We start from the raw sequence: 27,127 nt of genomic DNA, 5'->3' as shown, positions 1-27,127 counted from the left end.
TTCCCCTCTCCCCCCCTTCCCTTCTCCTCCCCCCTTCCCCTTCCTTCCCCCCTTCCCCTCTCCCCCTTCCCTTCTCCCCCCTTCCCCTCCCCCCTTTCCCCTTCTCCCCCCTTCCCCTCTCCCCCCTTCCCCTCTCCCCCCTTCCCCTCTCCCCCCTTCCCTCCCCTCTCCCCTCCCCCCTTTCCCCTTCTCCCCCCTTCCCCCCTCCTCCCCCTTTCCCCTCTCCCCCTTTCCCCTCTCCCCTTCCCCTCTCCCCCTTCTCCCCCTCTCCCCCCTTCCCCTCTCCCCCTTCCCCCTCTCCCCCTTCCCCCTGTCCCCTCCCCCCTTCCCCTCTGGAGACCACACCTGGAGTATTGTGTGCAGTTTTTGGTCCCCTAATTTGAGGAAGGACATTCTTGCTATTGAGGGAGCCCAGCGTAGGTTCACCAGGTTAATTCCCGGGATGGCGGGACTGTCATATGCTGAGAGAATGTGGAGCGGCTGTGGGCTTGTACACTCTGTGGAGTTTAGAAGGATGAGAGGAGCTCTCATTGAAACATATATGAGATTGTTAAGGGGTTTGGACACGCTAGAGGCAGGAAACATGTTCCCGATGTTGGGGGAGTCCAGAACCAGGGGCCACACACACACACAGTGTAAGAATAAGGGGTCGGCCATTTAGAACGGAGACGAGGAAACACTTTTTCTCACAGTGAGAGTGGTGAGTCTGTGGAATTCTCCGCCTCACAGAGGGCGGTGGAGGTCGGTTCTCTGGATACTTTCAAGAGAGAGCTAGATAGGGCTCTTAAAGATAGCGGAGTCAGAGGATATGGAGACTCAGAAGGCAGTGGAGGCCAATTCACTGGATGTTTTCAAGAGAGAGCTAGATGGGGCTCTTAAAGATAGCGGAGTCAGGGGATATGGGGAGAAGGCAGGAACGGGGAACTGATTGGGGATGATCAGCCGTGATCACATTGAATGGTGGTGCTGGCTCGAAGAGCCGAAGGGCCGAATGGCCTCTACTCCTGCACCTACTGTCTATTTCCGCGCTGTGTCCCTGTACTAAGGTGTGTTTTTCTCCCGTGTCCTCAGCCTCCCAGTCCCCGGAGAGAGTGGAGGGCTCGGACGCGCTGGTGACGGTGGGAAGCCAGCTGGAGGGGTCTCCGATGGATACCAGCAGCCCCGTGTCTGGCATCTTGGAGGAGGCGGCGGCGGAGGGTCTGGGGCCCGGGGTGGCCGAGCAGGAGAGGACGGGGGCCGAGGAACGGCGGCAGCCCGCCGAGTCGGCCCCCGCCGCAGAGGTCCGGGTGGAGACGTCCACCATCGGGGAGCTGAGGTGAGTGCATCTCGGATCCAAGCGCGGTACAAATCCCCATGGCTGTCCACTTCCAAGCATGGTCCCAATCTCTTCAACTCCCCCTCCCACTCCGTAACCGACCTCTCTCTCCTGGGTCTCCTCCATGGCCAGAGCGAGCAACACCGGAAATTGGAGGAACAACACCTCATATTCCGCTTGGGGAGTCTGCATCCTGGGGGCATGAACATTGAATTCACCCAATTTTGTTAGTCCTTGCTGTCTCCTCCCCTTCCTCAGCCCTCCTGCTGTCTCCTCCCCATCCCCCAGCCCTCGGGCTCCTCCTCCTTTTTTCTTTCTTCTCCCCCCTCACCCCCAATCAGTCTGAAGAAGGGATTCGGTTGCCGAATGGTTGCCTTTTTCCTTCGCTCCATAGATGCTGCTGCACCCGCTGAGTTTCTCCAGCTTTCTTGTGTACCTATGGTTCCAATCTCCTTGGGATGTCCTTATCCAAGCAAGATCCCAATCTCCATGGGTGATGTCCTCAAACAAGTATGGTCCAAATAGAAACACAGACAATAGGTGCAGGAGTAGAGGCCATTCGGCCCTTCCAGCCTGCACCGCCATTCAATATGATCATGGCTGATCATCCAACTCAGTATCCCGTACCTGACTTCTCTCCATATCCACTGACTCCGCTATTTTTAAGAGCGTATCTAGCTCTCTCTTGAAAGCATCCAGCCTCCAGAGAATTCCACAGACTCACCAATTTCTGTGAGAAAAAGTGTTTCCTCGTCTCCGTTCTAAATGGCCGACCCCTTATTGTTAAACTGTGGCCCTTGGTTCTGGACTCCCCCAACATCGGGAACATGTTTCCTGCCTCTAGCGTGTCCAAGCCCTTAACAATCTTATATGTTTCAATGAGATGCCCTTTCATCCTTCTAAACGCCAGAGTGTACAAGCCCACAGCCGCTCCATTCTCTCAGCATATGACAGTCCCGCCATCCCGGGAATTAACCTTGTAAACCTACGCTGGGCTCCCTCAATAGCAAGAATGTCCTTCCTCAAATTAGTGGACCAAAACTGCACACAATACTCCAGGTGTGGTCTCACTAGGGCCCTGTACAACTGCAGAAGGACCTCTTTGCTCCTATATTCGACTCCTCTTGTTATAAAGGCTAACATGCCATTAGCTTTCTTCACTGCCTGCTGTACCTGCATGCTTACTTTCATAGACTGATGAACAAGGACCCCCAGATTCCATTGTACTTCCCCTTTTCCCAACTCAGAAACATAGAAATTAGGTGCAGGAGTAGGCCATTCGGCCCTTCGAGCCTGCACCGCCATTCAATATGATCATCCCCCTCAGTATCCCGTACCTGCCTTCTCTCCATACCCCCTGATCCCCTTAGCCACAAGGGCCACATCTAACTCCCTCTTAAATATAGCTTGACGCCTTTTAGATAGTAATCTGCCTTCCTGTTTTTGCTAGCAAAGTGGATAACCTCACATTTATCCGCATTAAACCTCATCCATATAATCCATATAACTTCATATGTCATGGTCTCTCCAGGGTTGCTGCCTGAACCGCTGAGTTACTCCAGCATTTTGTGTCTCTCTGGCACTATATCCAGGCCTCTCTCTCTCTCTCCCGTTTGTTGAGTGATTGTTTGTGGCACCTCTCTCCTGACAGTGTGTCCTCCTCGGTCACCTCGGTGGCCCTGCTGACCAGAGACGGCGTGCCCGGTGCCGTGGTGACGGCCTCATCCGAGGGGCAGCCCTCCTCCCACAGCGATGAGGACCCGCTAGCAGGTAGGTCACTCGCACGGAGCTGCAGCTTCCCGCGGCAAGGGCAGGCAGTAACAGCGCTGACTCGTAGTACGGATTTCCCCTGTTTTGTACGTAAATGCAATAAGTGTACGGATTTGCTTTGTGAAAAGGTTAGGTAAAGGGGGAGGTGCAGCGAAACTGATGAAGAAAGGCTGGATAGACTTGGTTTATACACTCTAGAATTTAGGAGATTGAGAGGGGATAGAAACATAGAAATTAGGTGCAGGAGTAGGCCATTTCCACCCAGAGAGTTGTGTGAATCTGTGGAATTCTCTGCCACAGAAGGCAGTGGAGGCCGGTTTTCTGGATGTTTTCAAGAGAGAGTTAGATTTAACTCTTAGGGATAACGGAATCAAGGGGAGATGGGGAGAAAACAGGAACGGGGTAGTGATTAGAAACATAGAAACATAGAAATTAGGTGCAGGAGTAGAGGCCATTTGGCCCTTCGAGCCTGCACCGCCATTCAATATGATCATGGCTGATCATCCAACTCAGTATCCCGCACCTGCCTTCTCTCCATACCCCCTGATCCCCTTGGCCACAAGGGCCACATCTAACTCCCTCTTAAATATAGCCAATGAACTGTGTGGCCTCAACTACCCTCTGTGGCAGAGAGTTCCAGAGATTCACCACTCTCTGTGTGAAAAAAGTTCTCCTCATCTCGGTTTTAAAAGGATTTCCCCCTTATCCTTAAGCTGTGACCCCTTGTCCTGGACTTCCCCAACATCGGGAACAATCTTCCTGCATCTAGCCTGTCCACCCCTTAAGAATTTTGTAAGTTTCTATAAGATCCCCTCTCAATCTCCTAAATTCTAGAGAGTATAAACCAAGTCTATCCAGTCTTTCTTCATAAGACAGCCCTGACATCTCAGGAATCAGTCTGGTGAACCTTCTCTGCACTCCCTCTATGGCAATAATGTCCTTCCTCAGATTTGGAGACCAAAACTGCACGCAATACTCCAGGTGTGGTCTCACCAAGACCCTATACAACTGCAGTAAAACCTCCCTGCTCCTATACTCAAATCCTCTTGCTATGAAAGCTAACATACCATTCGCTTTCTTTACTGATCTTATAGAAACTTACAAAATTCTTAAGGGGTTGGACAGGCTAGATGCAGGAAGATTGTTCCCGATGTTGGGGAAGTCCAGGACAAGGGGTCACAGCTTAAGGATAAGGGGGAAATCCTTTAAAACCGAGATGAGAAGAACTTTTTTCACACAGAGAGTGGTGAATCTGTGGAACTCTCTGCCACAGAGGGTAGTTGAGGCCACAGTTCATTGGCTATATTTAAGAGGGAGTTAGATGTGGCCCTTGTGGCTAAGGGGATCAGAGGGTATGGAGAGAAGGCAGGTACGGGATACTGAGTTGGATGATCAGCCATGATCATATTGAATGGCGGTGCAGGCTCGAAGGGCCGAATGGCCCACTCCTGCACCTAATTTCTATGTTTCTATGAGACCTGGACGTCCTTGTACACTGGTCACTGAAAGTTGGCGTGCAGGTAAACTCGCAAGGCCCGATGTTGGGGACGCAACTGTTTACCATATATGTTAATGATTTGGAAGAGGGAATTAGGAGCAACACTAGCAAGTTTGCGGATGACACAAAGCTGGGTGGCAGTGTGAACTGTGAAGAGGATGTTAGGAGGTTGCAGGGTGACCTGGACAGGTTGAGTGAGTGGGCAGATGTGTGGCAGATGCAGTATTATATAGATAAATGTGAGGTGGCAAAAACAAGGGGGCAGATTATTATCCCAATGGGGTTAGGTTAGGTATGGGAAGGTGCAGCGAGACCTGGGTGTCCTTGTACACCGATCACTGAAAGTTGGCGTGCAGGTACAGCAGGCAGTGAAGAAAGCTAATGGATTGTTGGCCTTCATAACACGAACATTTCAGTATAGGAGTAAAGAGGTTCTTCTGCAGTTGTATAGGGCTCTGGTAAAATACCCATGTGGAGTTTTGGTCTCCTAATTTGAGGAAGGACATCCTTGTGATTGTGGCAGTGCAGCGTAGGTTCACAAGACTGTCGGTCCTAAAAAGCGGTCACGGTGGTGCAGCGGTAGAGTTGCTGCCTTACAGCGAATGGATCGCCAGCGCCGGGTTCCATCCCGACTACGGGCGCTGTCTGTACGGAGTTTGCACGTTCTCCCCGTGACCTGCGTGGGTTTTCTCCGAGATCTCCGGTTTCCTCCCACACTCCAAAGATGCGTGGGTTTGTAGGTTGATTGGCTTGGTGTTTGAGCAAATTGGCCCGAGTGTGTGTAGGATGGTGTTAGTGTGCGGGGATCGCTGGTCGGCACGGACTCGGTGGGGCCGAAGGGCCTGTTTCCGCGCTGTATCTCTAAACTAAACTAGTGTGTGTGAACGGGCGATCGCTGGTCGGCGCGGACTCGGTGGGCCGAAGGGCCTGTTTCCGCGCTGTTATCTCTGAACTAATAAGGGAATGGGTGAAGCAGGGAGAGAGTTTGGGGCCTGTTCCAAGATGGCCGACTTCTGCCTCCTGTTTCCGCTCTGTATTTCTGAATTTAAAAGGGAATGGGTGAAGCAGGGAGAGGAGGGCGAGAATTTGGGGCCTGTTCAAAGATGGCCGACTTCTGCCTCCTGTTTCCGCTTTGTATCTCTTCCAAGATGAAGCAGGGAGAGGAGGGCGAGAGTTTGGGGCCTGTTCCAAGATGGCCGACTTTTGCCTCCTGTTTCCGCCTGTATCTCTGAAGTAAAAAGGGAATGGGTGGGTTACAAGATGGTTTGGGGCCTGTTCCAAGATGGCCGACCTGCCTCCTGTTGAGTTTGGGGCCTATTTCAAGATGGCCGACTTCTGCCTCCTGTTTCCACGCTGTATCACTGAACTAAATGACATTTCAGCTCGCGGTCTGTTTAACCCTTACATTATTCGCCCCCCCCGTGCAGGGATCAGCCTCCCAGAGGGCGTGGACCCCTCCTTCTTGGCCGCCCTGCCCGAGGACATCCGGCGCGAGGTGCTGCAGAACCAGCTGGGCATCCGGCCCGCCCAGCCGAGCGGCCGCAACGGTAGCTGCCACCGCCGCCGCTGCTGCTGCCGCTGCAGCCGCCACCCTGGTGGGCAACCAGTCGGTGACCGAGGTCAGCCCCGAGTTCCTGGCTGCCCTGCCGCCCGCCATCCAGGAGGAGGTAGGAGACCGCGCTCGGACGCACGAACGAACGGCGCGCTGGCGGTCGGCCGATAGGACTCCTTGCGCCGCCCTCCCCCGAGCCTCAGAGGAAGCGTCTCGACGATTCCCGGGATGGCGGGACTGTCATATGCTGAGAGAATGGAGCGGCTGTGGGCTTGTACACTCTGTGGAGTTTAGAAGGATGAGAGGTCATCTCATTGAAACATATATGAGATTGTTAAGAGGTTTGGACACGCTAGAGGCAGGAAACATGTTCCCGATGTTGGGGGAGTCCAGAACCAGGGGCCACACACACACACACACACACACAGTTTAAGAATAAGGGGTCGGCCATTTATAACGGAGACTAGGAAACACTTCTTCACCCAGAGAGAGTTGTGAGTCTGTGGAATTCTCTGCCTCAGAGGGCGGTGGAGGTCGGTTCTCTGGATACTTTCAAGAGAGAGCTAGATAGGGCTCTTAAAGAAAGCGGAGTCAGGGGATATGGGGAGAAGACAGGAACGGGGTCTCCCCTCATCCTGCTAAACCCCAGCAAGGCCCAGTGCCGTCAAACGCTCATCGTATGTTAGATCCCGACCCGAAACATCATCCTTCCTCCCCCCACCACCCCCATCCTAGACCGAGGTGTCCCGACCCGATACATCGCCTGTTCATCTCCCACCACAAGCGCTGCCTGACCCTCTGTTCCTCCAGCATGTTTGTTTATTGGTTAAGATTCCAGCTTCTGCCCTCTCTTGTGTATCTTGTTGACGATCTTTCTCCTCTGTGTGTGTGTGTGTGTGTTTCTGTTTGTGTGTTTGCCTGTGTGTTTCCACGTATTTGTTTGTGTGCCTGTTTGTGTCGGCGTGTGTGTGCCTGCCTCTGTGTGTGTGTGTGTATATGTGTCTCTGTGCGTGTGTGGGTACCTCTCTGTTTGTGTTGGCATGTGTGTGTGTGTGTGTGTGTGTGTGTGTGTGTGTGTGCATGCGCGCCTGTTTGTGTGTGTGCGTTGTGTGTGTGTGTGTGTGTGTGTGTGCCTATGTGTGTGTGTGTGTGTGCCTCTGTGTGTCTGTGTGCGTGTGTCTGTGTGCGTGTGTCTGTGTGTGCGTGCCTGTGTGTGCACGTGTGTGTGTGTGCGCGTGTGTGTGTGCGCGTGTGTGTGCGCGTGTGCGTGGGTGTGTGTGTGGGTGCACGTGTGTGGTGTTTGTGTGTGTGTGCGTGCCTGTGTGTGCGCGTGCGTGTGTTTGTGTGTGGGTACGTGCATGTGTGTTGTGTGTGTGTGGGTACGTGCATGTGTGTGCCCGCAGGTCCTGGCACAGCAGCGGGTGGAGCAGCAGCGGAGAGAGCTGGCACAGACGGCCAACTCGGACACGCCGATGGACCCGGTCACGTTCATCCAGACGTTGCCGTCGGACCTGCGCCGCAGCGTGCTGGAGGACATGGAGGACAGCGTGCTGGCAGTCATGCCGCCCGACATCGCGGCTGAAGCCCAGGCCCTGCGGCGAGAGCAGGAGGCGCGGCAGCGGCAGCTGATGCATGAGCGCCTGTTCAGCCACAGCAGCTCGTCCGCGCTCTCCGCCATTCTACGGAGTACAGGTACGCCTTCACCCCCCCTCCGCCCGTCAGCTCCCCGCTCCTGTGTCTCCACTGACTGGGAGACCGAGGACAAACGAGAAAACGCACCCCAACTTTTGATTAGAGACACAGCGCGGAAACAGGCCCTTCGGCCCACCTAGTCCGTGCCGACCAGCGATCCCTGCACACTAATACTATCCTACACACACACACACACACTAGGGACAATTTACAATTTTACCAAAGCCAATTAGCCTACAAACCTGCGCGTCTTTGGAGTGTGGGAGAGAACCACAGCACCCGTAGTTAGGATCGAACCCGTGTCTCGGGCGCTGTGAGGCTGCAACTCTACCGCTGTGCCGCCCCTTGAGTTCCTTGCAAATGGCGGCCCAGGTAGAAAGTGCGGTCAAAACAGCTTTGGGCACATTGGCCTTCACCTGTCTAAGTGTAGACGTTGAGAAGTCATGTTTCATTGGTATAAGACATAGAAAAATAAGTGCAGGAGAAGAGGCCATTCGCCCCCTCGAGACAGCACCGCCATTCAATATGATCATGGCTGATCATCCCCAATCAGTACCCAGTTCCTGCCTTCCCCCCATATCCCTCGATTCCGTTGGCCTCAGGAGCTAAATCTAACTTTCTCTCTTGAAAACATCCAGAGAATTGGCCTCCACTGCCTTCTGTGGCAGAGAATTCCACAGATTCACAGCTCTAAACGTTTTTTCATCTCAGTCCGAAATGGCCGACCCCTTATTCTTAAACTGTGTGTGACCCCTGGTTCTGGAGTCCCCCAACATGGGGAACATTTTTCGTGCATCTAGCCTGTATAATCCTTTAAGAATTTTATATGTTTCCATCAGATACCCCTCTCATCCTAAATTCCTGTGTATACAAGCCCAGCCGCTCCATTCTCTCAGCATATGACAGTCCTGCCATCCCGGGAATTAACCTGGTGAACCTACGCTGGGCTCCCTCAATAGCAAGAATGTCCTTCCTCTCAAAATTCGGAGATCAAAACTGCCCACAATACTGCAGGTGTGGTCTCACCAGGGCCCTGTACAACTGCAGAAGGACCTCCTTGCTCCGAAACTCAAATCCTCTCGCTGGAATTTTATCTATTTCTATAAGATCCCCAGAGGCAGGAACGGGGTACTGGTCCCCTAATTTGAGGAAAGACATTCTTGCTATTGTGGGAGCCCAGCGTAGGTTTACCAGGTTAATTCCCGGGATGGCGGGACTGTCATATGCTGAGAGAATGGAGCGGCTGGGCTTGTACACTCTGTGGAGTTTAGAAGGATGAGAGGGCATCTTATTGAAACATATTAGAGTATTAAGGGTTTGGACACGCTAGAGGCAGGAAATAAATCAGGGAAGGTAGTGCATCCATGGATAACAAGGGAAATCAGGGATAGTATCAAAGCAAAGGATGATGCGTACAAACTAGCCAGAAAAAGCAGCATACCGGAGGACTGGGAGAAATTCAGAGACCAGCAGAGGAGGACGAAGGGCTTAATTAGAAAAGGAAAAATGGATTATGAAAGAAAACTGGCAGTGAACATAAAATCTGACTGCAAAAGTTTTTATAGATATGTGAAAAGAAAGAGATTAGTTAAAACAAATGTAGGTCCCTTGCAGTCAGAAACAGGTGAGTTGATCCTGGGGAACCAGGATATGGCGGACCAATTGAATAACTACTTTGGTTCCGTCTTCACTAAGGAAGACATAAATGATCTGCCGGAAATAGCAGGGGCCCGCGGGTCAAAGGAGGTGGAGGAATTGAGTGAAATCCAGGTTAGTCGGGAAGTGGTGTTGGGTAAATTGAATGGATTAAAGGCCGATAAATCCCCAGGGCCAGATAGGCTGCATCCCAGAGTACTTAAGGAAGTAGCTCCAGAAATAGTGGATGCATTAGTAATAATCTTTCAAAACTCCTTAGATTCTGGAGTAGTTCCAGAGGATTGGCGGGTAGCAAACGTAACCCCACTTTTTAAGAAGGGAGGGAGAGAGAAAACGGGGAATTACAGACCAGTTAGCCTAACATCGGTAGTGGGGAAACTGCTAGAGTCAGTTATTAAAGATGGGATAGCAGCACATTTAGAAAAGTGGTGAAATCATTGGACAAAGTCAGCATGGATTTACGAAAGGTAAATCATATTGACGAATCTTATAGAATTTTTCGAGGATGTAACTAGTAGCGTGGATAGGGGAAAACCAGTGGATGTGGTGTATCTGGACTTCCAGAAGGCTTTCGACAAGGTCCCACATAAGAGATTAGTATACAAACTTAAAGCACATGGCAGTGGGGGTTCAGTATTGATGTGGATAGAGAACTGGCTGGCAAACAGGAAGCAAAGAGTAGGAGTAAACGGGTCCTTTTCACAATGGCAGGCAGTGACTAGTGGGGTACCGCAAGGCTCAGTACTGGGACCCCAGCTATTACAATATATATTAATGATTTGGACGAGGGAATTGAATGCAACATCTCCAAGTTTGCGGATGACACTAAGCTGGGGGGGCAGTGTTAGGTGTGAGGAGGATGCTAGGAGACTGCAAAGTGACTTGGATAGGCTGGGTGAGTGGGCAAATGTTTGGCAGATGCAGTTTAATGTGGATAAATGTGAGGTTATCCATTTTGGTGGCAAAAACGGGAAAGCAGATTATTATCTAAACGGTGGCCGATTGGGAAAGGGGGAGATGCAGCGAGACCTGGGTGTCATGGTACACCAGTCATTGAAGGTAGGCATGCAGGTGCAGCAGGCAGTAAAGAAAGCGAATGGCATGTTGGCTTTCATAGCAAGAGGATTTGAGTATAGGAGCAGGGAGGTTCTACTGCAGTTGTATAGGGTCTTGGTGAGACCACACCTGGAGTATTGCGTGCAGTTTTGGTCTCCAAATCTGAGGAAGGACATTATTGCCATAGAGGGAGTGCAGAGAAGGTTCACCAGACTGATTCCTGGGATGTCAGGACTGTCTTATGAAGAAAGACTGGATAGACTTGGTTTATACTCTCTAGAGTTTAGGAGATTGAGAGGGGATCTTATAGAAACTTACAAAATTCTTAAGGGGTTGGACAGGCTAGATGCAGGAAGATTTTTCCCGATGTTGGGGAAGTCCAGGGCAAGGGGTCACAGCTTAAGGATAAGGGGGAAATCCTTTAGAACCGAGATGAGGAGAACTTTTTTTCACACAGAGAGTGGTGAATCTCTGGAACTCTCTGCCACAGAGGGAATTTGAGGCCAGTTCATTGGCTATATTTAAGAGGGAGTTAGATGTGGCCCTTGTGGCTAAGGGGATCAGAGGGTATGGAGAGAAGGCAGGTACGGGATACTGAGTTGGATGATCATATTAAATGGCGGTGCAGGCTCGAAGGGCCGAATGGCCTACTCCTGCACCTAATTTCTATGTTTCTATGTATGTTACTCCTGCACCTATTGTCTATTGTCTATTGAATGGTGGTGCTGGCTCGAAGGGCTGAATGGCCTACTCCTGCACCTATTGTCTATTGTCTATTGAAGGAAGGAAGGAGAGGGGGGGGGAGGGAGAGAGATTCTAACGCCCGCTTTGTTCCCCAGGCTTCACCGGTCGTTTTGGGCGGAAACCGTGGGGTGCAGTACACACGCCTGGCCGTGCAGAGAAGCGGGGCCTTCCAGTGGGGGAGCGGAACGCACAACAGGTACGCGGGGCGCGGCAGAGTGGCGCGCTTTCTCTCGAGCCGTCCGGACTAGGATCGACCCTCTGGTCCCAGCGCCACGAATGAACATGTTTATTGAAGGGAGGCACAAAATGCTGGAGTAACTCAGCGGGACAGGCAGCATCTCTGGAGAGAAGGAACGGGCGAGACCCTTCTTCAGACTGATGCCAGGGGACCGATATAGAATGCAGTCGGAGACAGTAAGACTGGCGGGGGAACAGAGAGTGGTGAGTCTGTGGAATTCTCTGCCTCAGAGGGCGGTGGAGGCCGGTTCTCTGGAGGCTGGATGCTTTCAAGCGAGAGCTAGATAGGCTCATAAAAATCGCGGAGTCAGTGGATATGGGGAGAAGGCAGGAACGGGGTACTGACTGGGGATGTACACAAAAAAAGCTGGAGAAACTCAGCAGGTGCAGCAGCATCTATGGAGCGAAGGAAATAGGCAACGTTTCGTCCCGAAACGTTGCCTATTTCCTTCGCTCCATAGATGCTGCCGCACCCGCTGAGTTTCTCTAGCAATTTTGTCCACCTTCGATTTTCCAGCATCTGCACAGTTCCTTCTTGAACACGAAAGCTGGAGAAGTCAATGTTCACACTGCTGGGGTGTAAACTACCCAAGCGGAATATAATGCACTGTTCCTCCAATGCAGGAGGGAGGCCCAGGACAGAAAGGTCGGATTGGGAATGGGAGGGAGGGTTGAAGTGCTGAGCCACCAGGAAATCCGTTAGGTTGAGACGGACTGAGCGGAGGTGTTCATCGAAACGATCGCCAAGCCTGCGCTCCATGGAATAGAGACCCAGCCTGCTCAACCTCTCCCTGTAGCTCACACCCTCTAGTCCTGGCAACATCCTCGTAAATCTTCTCTGTACCCTTTCAAAACTTGACAATATCTTTCCTAGAACACGGTGCCCAGAATTCCACAGACTCGCACCACTCTCTGTGAGAAAAAGTGTTCCCTCGTCTCCGTTCTAAATGGCCGACCCCTTATTCTTAAACTGTGTGTGTGTGTGTGGCCCCTGGTTCTGGACTCCCCCAACATGGGGAACATGTTTCCTGCCTCTAGCGTGTCCAAGCCCTTAAAGTCTGAAGAAGGGTTTCGGCCCGAAACGTTGCCTATTTCCTTCGCTCCATAGATGCTGCTGCACCCGCTGAGTTTCTCCAGCTTTTTTGTGTAACCTTCGATTCTCCAGCATCTGCAGTTCCTTCTTAAACCCTTAACAATCTTATATGTTTCAATGAGATGCCCTCTCATCCTTCTAAACTCCACAGAGTGTACAAGCCCACAGCCGCTCCACATTCTCTCAGCATATGACAAGCAAGGACAAGGGGTCACAGGTAAGGACAAGGGGTCACAGCTTAAGGATAAAGGGGAAATCCTTTAAAACCGAGATGAGAAGAACTTTTTTTTTCACGCAGAGAGTGGTGAATCTCTGGAACTCTCTGCCACAGAGGGTAGTTGAGGCCAGTTCATTGGCTATATTTAAGAGGGAGTTAGATGTGTCCCTTGTGGCTAAGGGGATCAGAGGGTAAGGAGAGAAGGCAGGGATGGGATACTGAGTTGGATGATCAGCCATGATCATATTAAATGGCGGTGCAGGCTCGAAGGGCCGAATGGCCTACTCCTGCACCTAATTTCTATGTTTCTAACCCTTAACAATCTTATATGTTTCAATGAGATGCCTTCTCATCCTTCTAAACTCCACAAGCGTGTGTACAAGCCCACAGCCGCTCCACATTCTCTCAGCATATGACAGTCCAGCCATCCCAGGAATTAACCTGGTGAACCTACGCTGGGCTCCCTCAATAGCAAGAATGTCCTTCCTCTCAAAATTCGGAGATCAAAACTGCCCACAATACTGCAGGTGTGGTCTCACCAGGGCCCTGTACAACTGCAGAAGGACCTCCTTGCTCCGAAACTCAAATCCTCTCGCTGGAATTTTATCTATTTCTATAAGGTCTGGCCTGCTGAGTTTCTCCAGCATTTTTTGTAGATTATTTTTGTTGATGGATAATAAAAGTGATGTTGGCTGCGTTCTCCCCGCAGGGCGTCGAGCAGCAGTAACGTGGACAGCCTGTTGCGGCTCCGCGGACGTCTACTCCTCGACCACGAGGCGCTCTCCTGCCTGCTGGTGCTGCTGTTTGTGGACGAGCCCAAGCTGAACACCAGCCGCCTGCACCGGGTGCTGCGCAACCTCTGCTACCACACGCAAACACGCAACTGGGTGATCAAGAGCCTGCTGTCCATCCTGCAGCGCAGCAGCGAGAGCGAGCTGTGCATCGAGACGCCCAAGCACCCGGAGGAGAAGGGCAAGCGAGCGACCAAGGCGGGCGCCACGGCCGCTGCCGCCGCCGCCACCGCCGGCCACGAGCATCGGCCCCTCGACCTGCTGCACAAGATGGAGGCCAAGACCACCAGCCAGCTCTCCTGGCTCTCCGTCTCCATGGACGCCGCCCTGGGCTGCCGCACCAACATCTTCCAGATCCAGCGGTCGGGCGGGCGCAAGCACTCGGAGAAGCACGTGGGCTGCGGCTCCACCGTACACATCCACCCGCAGGCCGCGCCTGTCGTCTGCCGCCATGTTCTGGACACCTTGATACAGCTCGCCAAGGTGAGCGCCACCTTCAGCACCAAAATCCCCATTCAGAGGGTCTCGACCCCAAACCTCGCCCATTCCCTCTGTCCACTGAGTTACTCCAGCTCCAGCTTTCAGTAGAATGTGGATAAATGTGAGGTTATCCATTTTGGTGGCAAAAACGGGAAAGCAGACTATTGTCTAAATGGTGGCCGATTGGGAAAGGGGGGGATGCAGCGAGACCTGGGTGTCATGGTACACCAGTCATTGAAGGTAGGCAGGTTACACAAAAAAGCTGGAGAAACTCAGCGGGTACAGCAGCATCTATGGAGCGAAGGAAATAGGCAACGTTTCGGGCCGAAACCCTTCTTCAAGGAAATAGGCAACGTTTCGGGCCGAAACGTTGCTGCTGCACCCGCTGAGTTTCTCCAGCTTTTTTGTGTAACCTTCGATTCTCCAGCATCTGCAGTTCCCTCTTAAACATTGAAGGTAGGCATGCAGGTGCAGCAGGCAATGAAGAAAGCGAATGGTATGTTAGCTTTCATTGCAAAAGGATTTGAGTATAGGAGCAGGGAGGTTCTACTGCAGTTGTACAGGGTCTTGGTGAGACCACACCTGGAGTATTGCGTACAGTTTTGGACTCCAAATCTGAGGAAAGACATTCTTGCCATAGAGGATTTTAGTCTAGGAGCAGGGAGGTTCTACTGCAGTTGTACAGGGTCTTGGTGAGACCACACCTGGAGTATTGCGTACAGTTTTGGACTCCAAATCTGAGGAAAGACATTCTTGCCATAGAGGATTTTAGTCTATGAGCAGGGAGGTTCTACTGCCGTTGTACAGGGTCTTGGTGAGACCACACCTGGAGTATTGCGTACAGTTTTGTTCTCCAAATCTGAGGAAGGACATTATTGCCATAGAGGGAGTGCAGAGACGGTTCACCAGACTGATTCCTGGGATGTCAGGACTGTCTTATGAAGAAAGACTGGATAGACTTGGTTTATACTCTCTAGAATTTAGGAGATTGAGAGGGGATCTTATAGAAACTTACAAAATTCTTAAGGGGTTTGGACAGGCTAGATGCAGGAAGATTGTTCCCGATGTTGGGGAAGTCCAGGACAAGGGGTCACAGCTTAAGGATAAGGGGAAAATCCTTCAAAACCGAGATGAGAAGAACTTTTTTCACACAGAGAGTGGTGAATCTCTGGAACTCTCTGCCACAGAGGGTAGTTGAGGCCACAGTTCATTGGCTATATTTAAGAGGGAGTTAGATGTGGCCCTTGTGGCTAAGGGGATCAGGGGGTATGGAGAGAAGGCAGGTACGGGATACTGAGTTGGATGATCAGCCATGATCATTTTGAATGGCGGTGCAGGCTCGAATGGCCTACTCCTGCACCTAATTTCTATGTTTCTATGTTTTTGTGTCTATGTTCAACTGTGAAGAGGATGTTCGGAGGTTGCAGGGTGACCTGGACAGGATGAGTGAGTGGGCAGATGCGTGGCAGATGCAGTATAATATAGATAAATGTGAGGCTATCCACTTTGGCGGCAAAAACAAGGGGGCAGATTATTGTCTCAATGGGTAGACAAAAATGCTGGAGAAACTCAGCGGGTGCAGCAGCATCTATGGAGCAAAGGAAATAGGCGATGTTTTGGGCCGAAACCCTTCTCAATGGGGTTAGGTTAGGTAAGGGGGAGGTGCAGCGAGACCTGGGCGTCCTTGTACACCGGTCATCCACTGAAAGTTGGCGTGCAGGTACAGCAGGCAGTGAAGAAGGCTAATGGATTGTTGGCCTTCATGTTTAGCCCTTGTGGCTACAGGGATCAGGGGGTATAGAGAGAAGGCATGTACAGGATACTGAGTTGGATGATCAGCCATGATCATATTGAATGGCGGTGCAGGCTCGAAGGGCCGAATGGCCTACTAGTTCACCTAATTTCTATGTTTCTATAACAAGAGGATTTCAGTAGAGAGGTTCTTCTGCAGTTGTACAGGGCTCTGGTGACACCACATCTGGAGTATTGTGTACAGTTTTGGTCTCCTAATTTGAGGAAGGACATTCTTGCTATTGAGGGAGTGCAGCGTAGGTTTACAAGGTTAATTCTCGGGATGGTGGGACTGTCGTATGCTGAGAGAATGTGGAGCGGCTGTGGGCTTGTACACTCTGGAGTTTAGAAGGATGAGAGGGGATCTCATTGAAACATATAAGATTGTTAAGGGTTTGAACACGCTAGAGGCAGGAAACATGTTCCCGATGTTGGGGGAGTCCAGAACCAGGGGCCACACACACAGTTTAAGAATAAGGAGTAAGCCATTTAGAACGGAGACGCGGAAACACTTTTTCTCACAGAGAGTGGTGAGTCTGGGGAATTCTCTGCCTCAGAGGGCTGGTGGAGGCCGTTTCTCTGGATGCTGTCAAGAGGAGTTGTAACAGAGCTCTTAAAGATAGCCGACAGTCAGGGATCAGTTTAAGCCGGATAAGGTGTCAGCAATTTTGGAAGGGCGACGAGGAAGGACTTTTTCTCACTGATTGTTGTGAGTCTGTGGAATTTTTTCCCCTGCCTCAGGGGATGTTGGGAGGTGGGGTGGTCTGGATGCTTGCCTCAGAGAGCGCTATATAGGGCTCTTGTGAAGTTAGCGGAGGTTATAGCTCCTAATGTTGGGTCCAGAAGGCAGGAACGTTGGGTACGATTTGGGAATGATCATACATGATCACATTGAACATGGCTGTGCTGGCTCGAAGGGCCGAACGTCACGTCTACTCCTGCACTAGTTTTGTCTATTGTTTTAAGAAGGAACTGCTAGTCATGCTGAGGAGAATCGAAGGTATGTGACAGAATTGCTGGAGTAAACTCAGCAATGGCGGCAGCTTATTCTATGGAACAAAGGAAATTGAGGTCAACCCTGCTGTCGGCCGATACCATACCCCTTCTCTACCCTACTCTGCACCCATTGCACATAGAACTTAGAAACATAGAAACATAGAACGTTAGATGCAGGAGGTAGGCCATTGTGTTCGCCCTTCGAGCTGCACCGCCATTCAATATGATCATGGCTGATCATCCAACTCAGTACCCCGTACCTGCCTTCTCTCCATACCCCCTGATCCCCTTAGCCACAAGGGCCACATCTAACTCCCTCTTAAATCTAGCCAATGAACTGGCCTCAACTACCCTCTATTGGCAGAGAGTTCCAGATCTTCACCACTCTCTGTGTGAAAAAGTTCTCCTCATCTCATCTTTGTGTTTCTTGATGTTCTCTTGTATTTCCCCCTGTATCCTTAAGCTGTGACCCTCTCTGTTTTGAGCCTTCCCCAACATCGGGAACAATCTTCCTGTCATCTAGCCTGTTGTCCACCCCCTTAAGAATTTTGTAAGTTTCTATAAGATCTCCCCCATGTCTTATCAATCTTTCTAAATTCTGGATGGAGTAAATAACCAAGTCTATCCAGTCCCTTTCTTCATAAGACAGTCCTGACATCCCAGGAATCAGTCCCCTGTGTGAACCCTTCTTCTGTACTCCCCTCTATGCAATGGCATATTTTCCACCAGATTTGTCCTGATTGGTGTGTAGGTGTTCATTGTCCCCTCGTCCTCCGCAAGGGTTATTTTCCCAGCCACTTCACGCCTCTCCAGACGGCCGAAGACGGATCCGCTTGCAGAGACTTGGACAAGGAGAAGCTGAGCCAAGCCATGCCGGTGTTTGACGCAGGCGCCTTTGCCTGGCCCCAGCCCGGTGGCCTTGTGGTCTTATAGAGGGAGTGTTAACAAAGTGTACGTTGACAATCTGGGTGACTTTAGATCGGCCGGGAAGCTCTGGCGGGCGGCGAGCCGCACTGCATGGTGCCTCATGGCTTCGGGCACTATCTCTTTTCCTGACTTTTCCCTGGACCTGTCTGGTGAGAGCTCAAATTCCTCAACATGAACGTTCCAGTGTGGCAAGGGCAAGACGCCGGTCAGGTGAGCGCCCCACTCTCCGCCCATCTCTCAGGGCGAAGAGCAGCCAGTCTACCGGGGGGGGCAAGAGGGTCCTCGCCCCTGGGTCCAGCTGGATGACATGCTCTCCCCAGCCCGCCGGGCATCCTGCCCTAGTGCTCCCTGCTGACCGGGGGGAGACTAAGTTGGCTCCGCCTCCTCTGTTCCAGTGGAGTCTCCATCTCGCTGCGCCCTGACAAATGCGACGGGATCTGGTTTACGCATCTCACCAGAGGAGTGTCCTGCTGACATTACGTCACCCCTCATATCGGCCCCGTAGCACTCCGTGAATGTCCCACTCTCTTTCCCCTCCCCTCTCTTCCCCTCCCTTTCTATTCCCCTCTCTCCCCTCACCTCACCTCCCCTCGCTTCCCCACCTCTACCCCTCTCTCCCCGCCTCTCCTCCCCTTCTCTTCCCCTCCTCGTCCCCCTCCCCTCTCTTCCCCTCCCTGTTTCCTCCACTCTCTTCCCCTCACCTCCCTCTGAGCCCCTCACCTCCCCTCCCCTCTCTCCCTGTTTCCTCCCTCTCCCACCTCTCCTTCTCTCGTCTCCCTCACCTCCCCCTGATTCCGTCCTCTCCTCCCCTCTCGTCCACTCCCCCCCTCCCCCTCCCCTCTCTTTCCTCACCTCCCCTCCCCTCTCTCTTCCCCTCCCTCCCCTCCATCTCTTTCTCTCCCTCCTGTCCCTTTCCCCTCTCTTACCCTCTGGAAGAGGGCGCTAATAGGTGGCATCTTCTCTGGACCTTTCTCTCTCAGACCCATCTAGCCTTCTCTTTCCGAGAATTATATCCTCCCTCTTCTCCCAAATTCCCACCCTTCCCTCTCTCTCTCTCTCCCCTCTCTCTTCTCCCCTCTCTCTGATAGAAAGATCTCTTATCCTTATATCCTCTACTCTTAGCGCCTCCCTCCTATTCCCTGGCACGCTCTCTCCCCCCCCCTCTCCCCCCTCACCTCCTCCTTCTTCCTCTCTTTTCCCCCTCTTTCTCTCTTTCTCGCTCTCCCTCCTCCTCCCTCCTCTCTATCTTTCTTTCCTCTGTTTCTCTCTCTCCTCTCTTCCTCTCCCTCCTCCCCCTCTCTTCTTCTCCTTCTCTCTCTTGCCCTCTCTAACTCCTCCTCTCCCTTTTTCCCCCTCCTCCCCTCTCCTTCTCTCCTTCCCCCCTCCTTCTCCCCTCCATTTCTCCCCCCCTTCCTCCATCCCTTCTCCTCGGTCTCTTCCTCCTTCTTCCCTCTCTCCCTCTCCTCCTCCCACCCTCTCCTCTCCTTCTCTCTTCCCTCTCTCTTCCTTGTCTCTCCCCCTCCATCCTCTCTCTATCCCGCCTCCCTCCTCTCCTCTCCCTTCCTCCCCCCTTCTCTTCTTCCCCTCTCTTCCCTCCCTCCCCCCCCTCTCTCTTCTTCCCTCCTCCTCTCTCCCTCCCCCCCTCTCTCTCCTCCCTCCCCTTCTCTCTCCTCCGTCTCCCCTCCCTCTCTCTTCTCCCCTCTCCCTCTCCCCTCCCCTCTCTATCTCCTCCCCTCCTCCCCTCTCCTCGTAGGTTTGAACAAGGTTTAACTTCCCGGGGCTTGGCGGGACTCTGGTCATTTGTCTGAGAGAAATGGAGCGGGCTGGGCTTGTACACTCCTGTCCGGAGTCTTAGAAGGATCCCTCCGGGAATCTTATTGAAAGCTCTAATAACGCTTCCGCCTCCGCTCCACTCCTGGGAGATTGGACGAACATCAAGTCCCCCTGGGGTGAACATGGTTTCCCGTCGCTTTAGGGGACCCTCCTCCCCAGAACCCGATCTCCTCTTGGACACACCCAATTTAAGAATAAGGGGGGCGGCCAGGTGATAGAACATTCAGAACGAGGAAAACACTTTTTCTTCCTCTCCAGAGAGTCCTTAGTCTGTGGATCTCCTCTGACCCTCTATGCCGGTTGGGTAGGCCCCTCCTCTCTGGATACGTTTCGGTAGAGAAGATTTAACAATCGGGTTCATGTTAAAGATTTAGCAGGAGTCCCAGGGGACCTCATGTTGAGAAAGGCAAGAACGGGGTACTATCTGCTGGGGAATATCTCACAGCAGACGATCACAGTGAAATGGCGGTGCCCCGGGGCTCTCCCTGGCCTACTTCTCTGCACTCCTATGGCTCTTCAATTGTCCTGTTTGTCTAAGACCTCCTCACCGTGATCAGGGTGGGACAAAGCCGAACTCGCCGTCCTCAACACTTCATCTTCTCCCTCCCCCAGCAATCGCCAAGAACCTTCCAAGTCCCCGGCCTAAGGCCCCCCACGTCGGAGTTGGCAGTCTCGCCAACGAATTCAAGCTCCCAGAAACTCGGTTCTTCTACTCTCGAAATCAGAGCTACATGCTCTCTGTGGAGGTCACTCTCCGTCCCCACACCTCCGCTCGCAAAGCCTTCCTCGTTAGGCCCCGTGCCTCCGAACTCCTTCTCGCCGAGGACTCTCGCCTATGTCTGTTGTGCGCGCTCCGTACCCACCCTGAGGTTGGTGGCATCTCCTCCCTCTCATGCTCTCCTCTCCAGCTATCCGCTCCCAGTGAAGGTTGCCTTTATGCCAGAACCTGAGTGAATCAGGCTGTCCTCCCCTATTCCTCTGCCACACAGAGCGGGTCAGCCTGAGGCCACCTCTCAGTTGGGTTATCTCCTAACCATATAACCATATAACAATTACTGCACCACCAGTCCCATCTCGGCTCCTACAAGTCCCGTGCCGACACAATGTTATTCCTCCCCTTAGCCCCCCTCCTGCACTCATACCATTAATCTCCTCCCTTCCATTCCTGATCCTCCCTATTAATCCACTCCAGCCCATATGGTTATCCATTCCTTTTTTAAATGATTACCAAATTGACTGCTCTCCCCTGCCTTCACCATTCCACTGAAGCTCATTCCCCAACAGCTACCACTCGTCGTGAGTAAAGAAAGTTCCCCCCCCTCATATTACCCCTAAACTTCTGGACTGTCCCTTAACTTCTGGACAGTCCTCCTGTTCCTCTTGTTCAAAATTCTAGATCCCTATTCCAATTAGGATCCCTGCTTTCCTCCACATCAACATCTGGTGCTGCCTGCCCTCTCATCGTGTTTTAAAGGCCTAACTCTTCAGGTCCCAGTTCCTTTAACCTTCCTGCGCTCCAGAGAATAGGGGACCTAACATATTCAACCATCTCTTGTAAACTTAGGGTTTGAAAACCCAGGGGCAACATTTCTAGTAACTCTCCTCCTTACCGACTCCTCTCCTACTCCTTGACTAATCCTTCCTATAATTGGGCGACCATTAATTGTCCCCCATACTCCAGCTCCTGTTTCCTCTCATCCAATGCCTGTACAATTGCGCCACATTACCTCCCAGCTCCTTATAACATATTTGGCCGGAGAATAGATCTAAGATCCTTCATTTAGTTACGGGTGTCTCAAGTGTTATGTAGTGAAAGGCGAGGAGAATGGGGTTCGGAGGGAGAGATTGTTGCGATCCTTTAATAGACCCTTGTGGCAGGGTAGCGCGGATACGTTTCGGCCCCTTTGAGCCTGCACCGCCATTCCCTTGTGATCGATGGCTGTATCGTCCCCCATCAGTACCCTGGTCCCTCCTCCCTCCCTCCTCTCCTGGTCCTATTCCCTAAACCTATGCCTTGGCCATGAATAGATCCTCTAGGTGCAGGTTTGTAGGCCATTCTCCTCCTTTCGACGCCCGTAGCACCTCTCCGCCATTCACTGTGATTGATAGTGGCTGATCGGGTCCCCTATCAATAACCCGTGCCTGGCCTTCACCTCTTGTGGCTTCTCTTAGACTCCCACTGGCCCCTAGAGCTCTCCTCTAACTCTCATCTCCCTAAATCCATCCAGTTTGACTTGGCCTCGTACCTCTGCCCTCTGTGGCAGGTCTACTTCCCCAAACTCCACACAACTCTCTGGGTGGAAAAAGTCTTTTTGTCTCACCCTCATTCTTAAAAATGACCTCCCCTTTATTTCTAAGACGCGTGTGTGTGGAGGTGGGTTCTGGCCCTCTGCCCAACATTGGGGCATTTGGCGTTTCCCTGCATCTAGCGGTCCAGTCCCTTTTATAATTTTTATATTTTGTCTATAAGATCCACCCCCACGTCCGATCCTTCTAAAATTTGAATGGCGGAGTACGGGAGGGGCCCTGATGGCGCTGTGCGGCCCACCTCTCCTTACTACTGTCATCGTGATGATTTCCTGTCACCACCTTTCCTGTCCGGAACCCCCTTTAAGGCTGAGTGCTGTGCCCTGTGTCTCCCCCCCCCACCCCCTGTCCCACACTAGCTCGGAAACACCCTTTTCGGAGGACGGCCACACACTCTATGGCAGGCCCCGGTTCCATCCTATGTGTCGGCGGAGGCTCGCACGTGCAGGCCACTATCCGAAGGTGCTGGAGGCCCGCTCGGGCGTCCGGATCTCGGGGGGCTCTGTGTCGGTGTCTGGGGCGCCCTTGTAACATCAGGTGCTATGAGGTGCCCTGGTGACGCAATGCAGGAGCGCCCGGCGGAGTGATGACCTACAATGCGGCGTGTGCGCACTTTGCCTCGTCTTACACAAGGACCAGGCGCGGCTATCTGCAGCCAGCGAATCTGGAGCAAAGAGTGAGGTCTGTTCTGCAAGTCTGCGCTAGAGCCATGCCCGTGGTCACTGTTTGTCACGCGCGCCGGAGAAGTCTGTCTGCAGTTCTTTGTCCCCCTGCGAAGTCGGAGAGACACAGGCCGCTGTCGTGCTTATTGCGGGAGCTCCCGCGCTAGGTTCACCAGGTTGAATTTCCCTGGGTCACTTGGCCGACCACTCTCTTATGCTGAGAGAATGGCTCAGCGTGGGGCTTGTACACCTTCTGGAGTTTTGCGCACAGGATGTGAGCGGGATCTCATTGAATGCCGCCTATACTGTTAGTATGGGGCCTTGGCACACGTCCGACGTGCCCGCCTGGCCTAGAAAGAACAGCGCTGTGATTCCCCGATGTTGGGGGATTCACCCCCAGAACCAGGGGCAAACCACACACCACACAGGCCATTGTCCCACTTTGACACACTACACACCCCCAGCACACTACATCACACACAACACTATCCTCCACACGCACACCACACACACAACACACCCAACACACACACACACACACACACTCACACACAACTTCACACACCACACACTCAATCCACACAACCACCAGCACACCACACACACCCACAAAGTTAATAATACCCACTGGTCGGGCCAATTAGAAACAGGTAAGACCCGAGGACACACTTTTTTCTCACAGTGAGATGTTGTTGACTCTGCTGGGCATATTTCCCTGGCCTCATAGGCCGGTCTCAAACTGGACACTTTTCCAGGAGAGAGAAGATAGGGCCTCCCAATATAGCGGGACCCAGGGGATCCATGGGGAACCTAAGGCGTAGGCAGTCCAACCCAACGTGGTCAACTTGCTCAATTGGGATGACCCCCCCCCATGATCCACCCACTTTGTCGCTGACTGCCGTGTGGCCTGTTCCTCTGTGCCGTCAACCCCAGCCCGAACCTGTGCCCTCTGTTACCCTGCCCCACTGTATTGTCTAATTGCCAGGGTAACCGGCTCCCCCCAATCCCTCCTGCCGTGCTGGATGTCTGCGCAGGTGTACTGCCAGTTCCCACCTGCCTCCCAGGCGTCTGGGATGAGTGCAGCGTGGCAGTCGAGGAAGCCAATGGTATGTTGCGTCGACAGCACAGGAGTCTGGAAGTCTAGCGGCTCGGGGCGGTAGCCAGAGCCTTGGACGAGAGAGACCCACGTCCTGTATTGCTTGCTGCCTCATGTGGCTCCTCGTGGCAGCTGGGATGACTACGCTGATGCCATAGAGAGATATGGTATGCGGCGCTTCTGCCCACGGGCCAGCGCGTGGCACCACCATCACGTTTGCTTCATGCGCCAAGTGCCCCGCCGATACTTTCCACGCAGGGCCTTCTCTCTTCCCGGATTTTAACTCCTTTCCTGCTTAAGCGAGCTTCAGCCCCATCAGTTAACCTAGTTTCAAATGGTAAGCCGCTTTGGGAAAGGGGGAGATGCCCGAAGCGAGAAGGTGGGAATCCTTAACCACGATATGAAAGAACTTTTTTCACACAAAGAGTGGTGAATCGAGTGAGGCTACTGTTTGCGCAGACGTAGTATGAAGGCCACAGGTTAAAGGCTAGCTTTAGAGGGAGTTAGATGGTACCACCAGCTCCTTTGTATAATGGGCATCGGCAGGTTGCCATGCAGGCAGGTAAATGAATACTGACTTTGAATGATCATGCGCGTTATCATATTGCTGGGATGGTGCACATGGGAGGGTCGAATGGACTACTAGTCTGCACCATAGTCCAGTTTCTATTCCCCTTGGTCCGTAGATGATGCCACACCGCCTGAGTATTTGCTACAGCGTTTTTTGGTCTCCAATCTAAGCTAATGACATTATTTGCCTATTTAGAGGGATGCAGAAGACGGTTCACACCAGACTGATTCCTGGGATGTCAGGACTGTCTTAGGAAGAAAGACTGGATAGACTTGGTTGATACTCTCTAGAATTTAGAAGATTGAGAGGGGATCTTATAGAAACTTACAAAATTCTTAAGGGGTTGGACCGGCTAGATGCAGGAAGATTGCTCCCGATGTTAGGGAAGTCCAGGACAAGGGGTCACAGCTTAAGGATAAGGGGGAAATCCTTTAAAACCCGAGATGAGAAGAACTTCTTTCAACGCAGAGAGTGGTGAATCTCTGGAACTCTCTGCCACAGAGGGTAGTTGAGGCCAGTTTTCATTGGCTATATTTAAGAGGGAGTTAGATGTGGCCCTTGTGGCTAAGGGGATCAGGGGGTATGGAGAGAAGGCAGGTACGGGATACTGAGTTGGATGATCAGCCATGATCATATTGAAATGGCGAATGGTGCAGGCTCGAAGGGCCGAATGGCCTAGTCCTGCACCTATTTTCTATGTTTCTATGTAAAGGCCGTCACGCAGGCGAATTGACGTTGAGGGAATCCCGGAGCACCCGGAGCAAACCCACGCTCTCCCCGTGACCTGCGTTGGTTTTCTCCGAGATCTTCGGATTCCTCCCACACTCCAAAGACGTTAATTGGCTTGGTAAATGTAAAAACTGCCTCTAGTGGGTATTGGATAGTGTTAATACGCGGGGATCGATGGTCGGCGCGGACCCGGTGGGCTGAAGGGCCTGTTTCCGCGCTGTATCTCTAAACTATAAATAAAGATCACCCCTCATCCTCATGTGCAGGGCCCTAGTGAGACCACACCTGGAGTATTGTGTGCAGTTTTGGCCTGTTGGCCTTCATAACAAGAGGAGATGAGTACAGCAGCAAAGTGGTCCTTCTGCAGTTGTACAGGGCCCTGGTGAGACCACACCTAGAGTATTGTGTGCAGTTTTGGTCCCCTAATTTGAGGAAGGACATTCTTGTTATTTGATAAGGTCCCACATAGGAGATTAGTGGGCAAAATTAGGGCACGTGGTATTGGGGGTAGAGTGCCGACATGGATAGAGAAGTGGTCGGCAGACAGGAAACAAAGAGTAGGGATTAACGGGTGCCTTTCAGAATGGCAGGCAGTGACTAGTGGGGCAGCGCAAGGCTCGGTGCGGGGACCAGCAGTGACTAGTGGGGCAGCGCAAGGCTCGGTGCTGGGACCAGCAGTGACTAGTGGGGTACTGCAAGGCTTGGTGCGGGGACCAGCAGTGACTAGTGGGGTACTGCAAGGCTCGGTGCTGGGACCAGCAGTGACTAGTGGGGTACTGCAAGGCTCGGTGCTGGGACCAGCAGTGACTAGTGGGGTACTGCAAGGCTCGGTGCTGGGACCAGCAGTGACTAGTGGGGTACTGCAAGGCTCGGTGCTGGGACCAGCAGTGACTAGTGGGGTACTGCAAGGCTCGGTGCTGGGACCAGCAGTGACTAGTGGGGTACTGCAAGGCTCGGTGCTGGGACCAGCAGTGACTAGTGGGGTACTGCAAGACTCGGTGCTGGGACCGCAGCTATTTACAGTATACATCAATGATTTGGATAAAGGGATTCAAAGTAACATTAGTAAATTTGTAGATGACACAAAGCTGGGTGGCAGTGTGAACTGTGAGGAGGATGTTATGAGAATGCAGGGTGACTTGGACAGGTTGGGGGAGTGGGCAGATGCATGGCAGATGCAGTTTAATGCGGATAAATGTGAGGTTAGCCACGTTGGTGTAAAAAACAGGATGGCAGATTACTATCTAAATGGTGTCAAGTTGGGAAAAGGGGATCTGGGGGTCCTTGTTCATCAGTCAATGAAAGTAACGCTGCTGCTTTCCTTGTGTCCCCACAGGTACATTGCTCGCCGAGCTACGAGAGTACAACCTAGACCAGCAGCGGTCAGCGCAGTCCGACTGCCAGTCGCCCGAGGGCACGACAGATGACCAGCCCCAGCTCACCAAACCGAAAGGAAAGATGCAAAGCAGGTACGTTCGGTAAGAACAAGGAGTAAAGGGCCTGTCCCACTTGCATGCGATTGCGTGCGTTGGGCGCGACCAAACGGAAGCGGAGTTCGCGCTAAGTACTCGCGTGATGTCATTTGCGTCGTGCTTACCAATCAGCTGGGCAGGAGGCGGGCCGACTGAATTTGGTCGTCGGGTGGTGACATCATCGCGCAACGCCACGCTGGGCGGTGACATCATCACGCCACGCCACGACCGGGCGGTGACATCATCACATAACGCCACGCCGGGCGGTGACATCATCGCGCCACGCCAGGCTGTGACATCATCGCGCCACGCCGGCAGCGACGTCATCGCGCAATGCCACGCGCTAGGCGTACGCCGTCAAGACACTGCGTGGCCACACGGTGTCCATACGCCTCAAGCGACCACGAGGTTGCGTAATTTGCGAGCCAAGGTCACGTAAGCGGGACAGGCCCTTTAGCCATTTAGAACGGAGACGAGGAAACACTTTCTCTCACAGAGAGTGGTGAGTCTGTGGAATTCTCTGCCTCAGAGGGCGGTGGAGGCCGGTTCTCTGGAGAGAATTCTTTCAAGAGAGAGCTAGATAGGGCTCTTAAAGATAGCGAGAGAGAGTCGGGGGATATGGGGAGAAGGCAGGAACGGGGT

The 27,127-nt window shown here is 52.6% G+C and overlaps 1 protein-coding gene across 1 annotated transcript in view; it reads left to right on the top strand.

Annotated features, from left to right (window-relative positions):
* The window catches only part of huwe1 (HECT, UBA and WWE domain containing E3 ubiquitin protein ligase 1), a 165,521-nt gene that overhangs the window by 102,863 nt on the left and 35,531 nt on the right, over window positions 1-27,127 (top strand). Inside the window, 12 exon segments of the mRNA XM_055666224.1 lie at window positions 1,072-1,315; window positions 2,967-3,085; window positions 6,011-6,130; window positions 6,168-6,250; window positions 7,539-7,821; window positions 8,104-8,108; window positions 11,379-11,488; window positions 13,552-14,203; window positions 17,669-17,801; window positions 20,261-20,517; window positions 23,603-23,723; window positions 26,335-26,482. Coding sequence (XP_055522199.1) covers window positions 1,072-1,315; window positions 2,967-3,085; window positions 6,011-6,130; window positions 6,168-6,250; window positions 7,539-7,821; window positions 8,104-8,108; window positions 11,379-11,488; window positions 13,552-14,203; window positions 17,669-17,801; window positions 20,261-20,517; window positions 23,603-23,723; window positions 26,335-26,482 — 2,275 coding nt within the window.

This window comes from Leucoraja erinacea, unplaced genomic scaffold (assembly GCF_028641065.1).
Source record: "Leucoraja erinacea ecotype New England unplaced genomic scaffold, Leri_hhj_1 Leri_215S, whole genome shotgun sequence".
Lineage (NCBI taxonomy): Eukaryota > Metazoa > Chordata > Chondrichthyes > Rajiformes > Rajidae > Leucoraja > Leucoraja erinaceus.
This window is presented reverse-complemented; position numbering and strand designations above follow the sequence as displayed.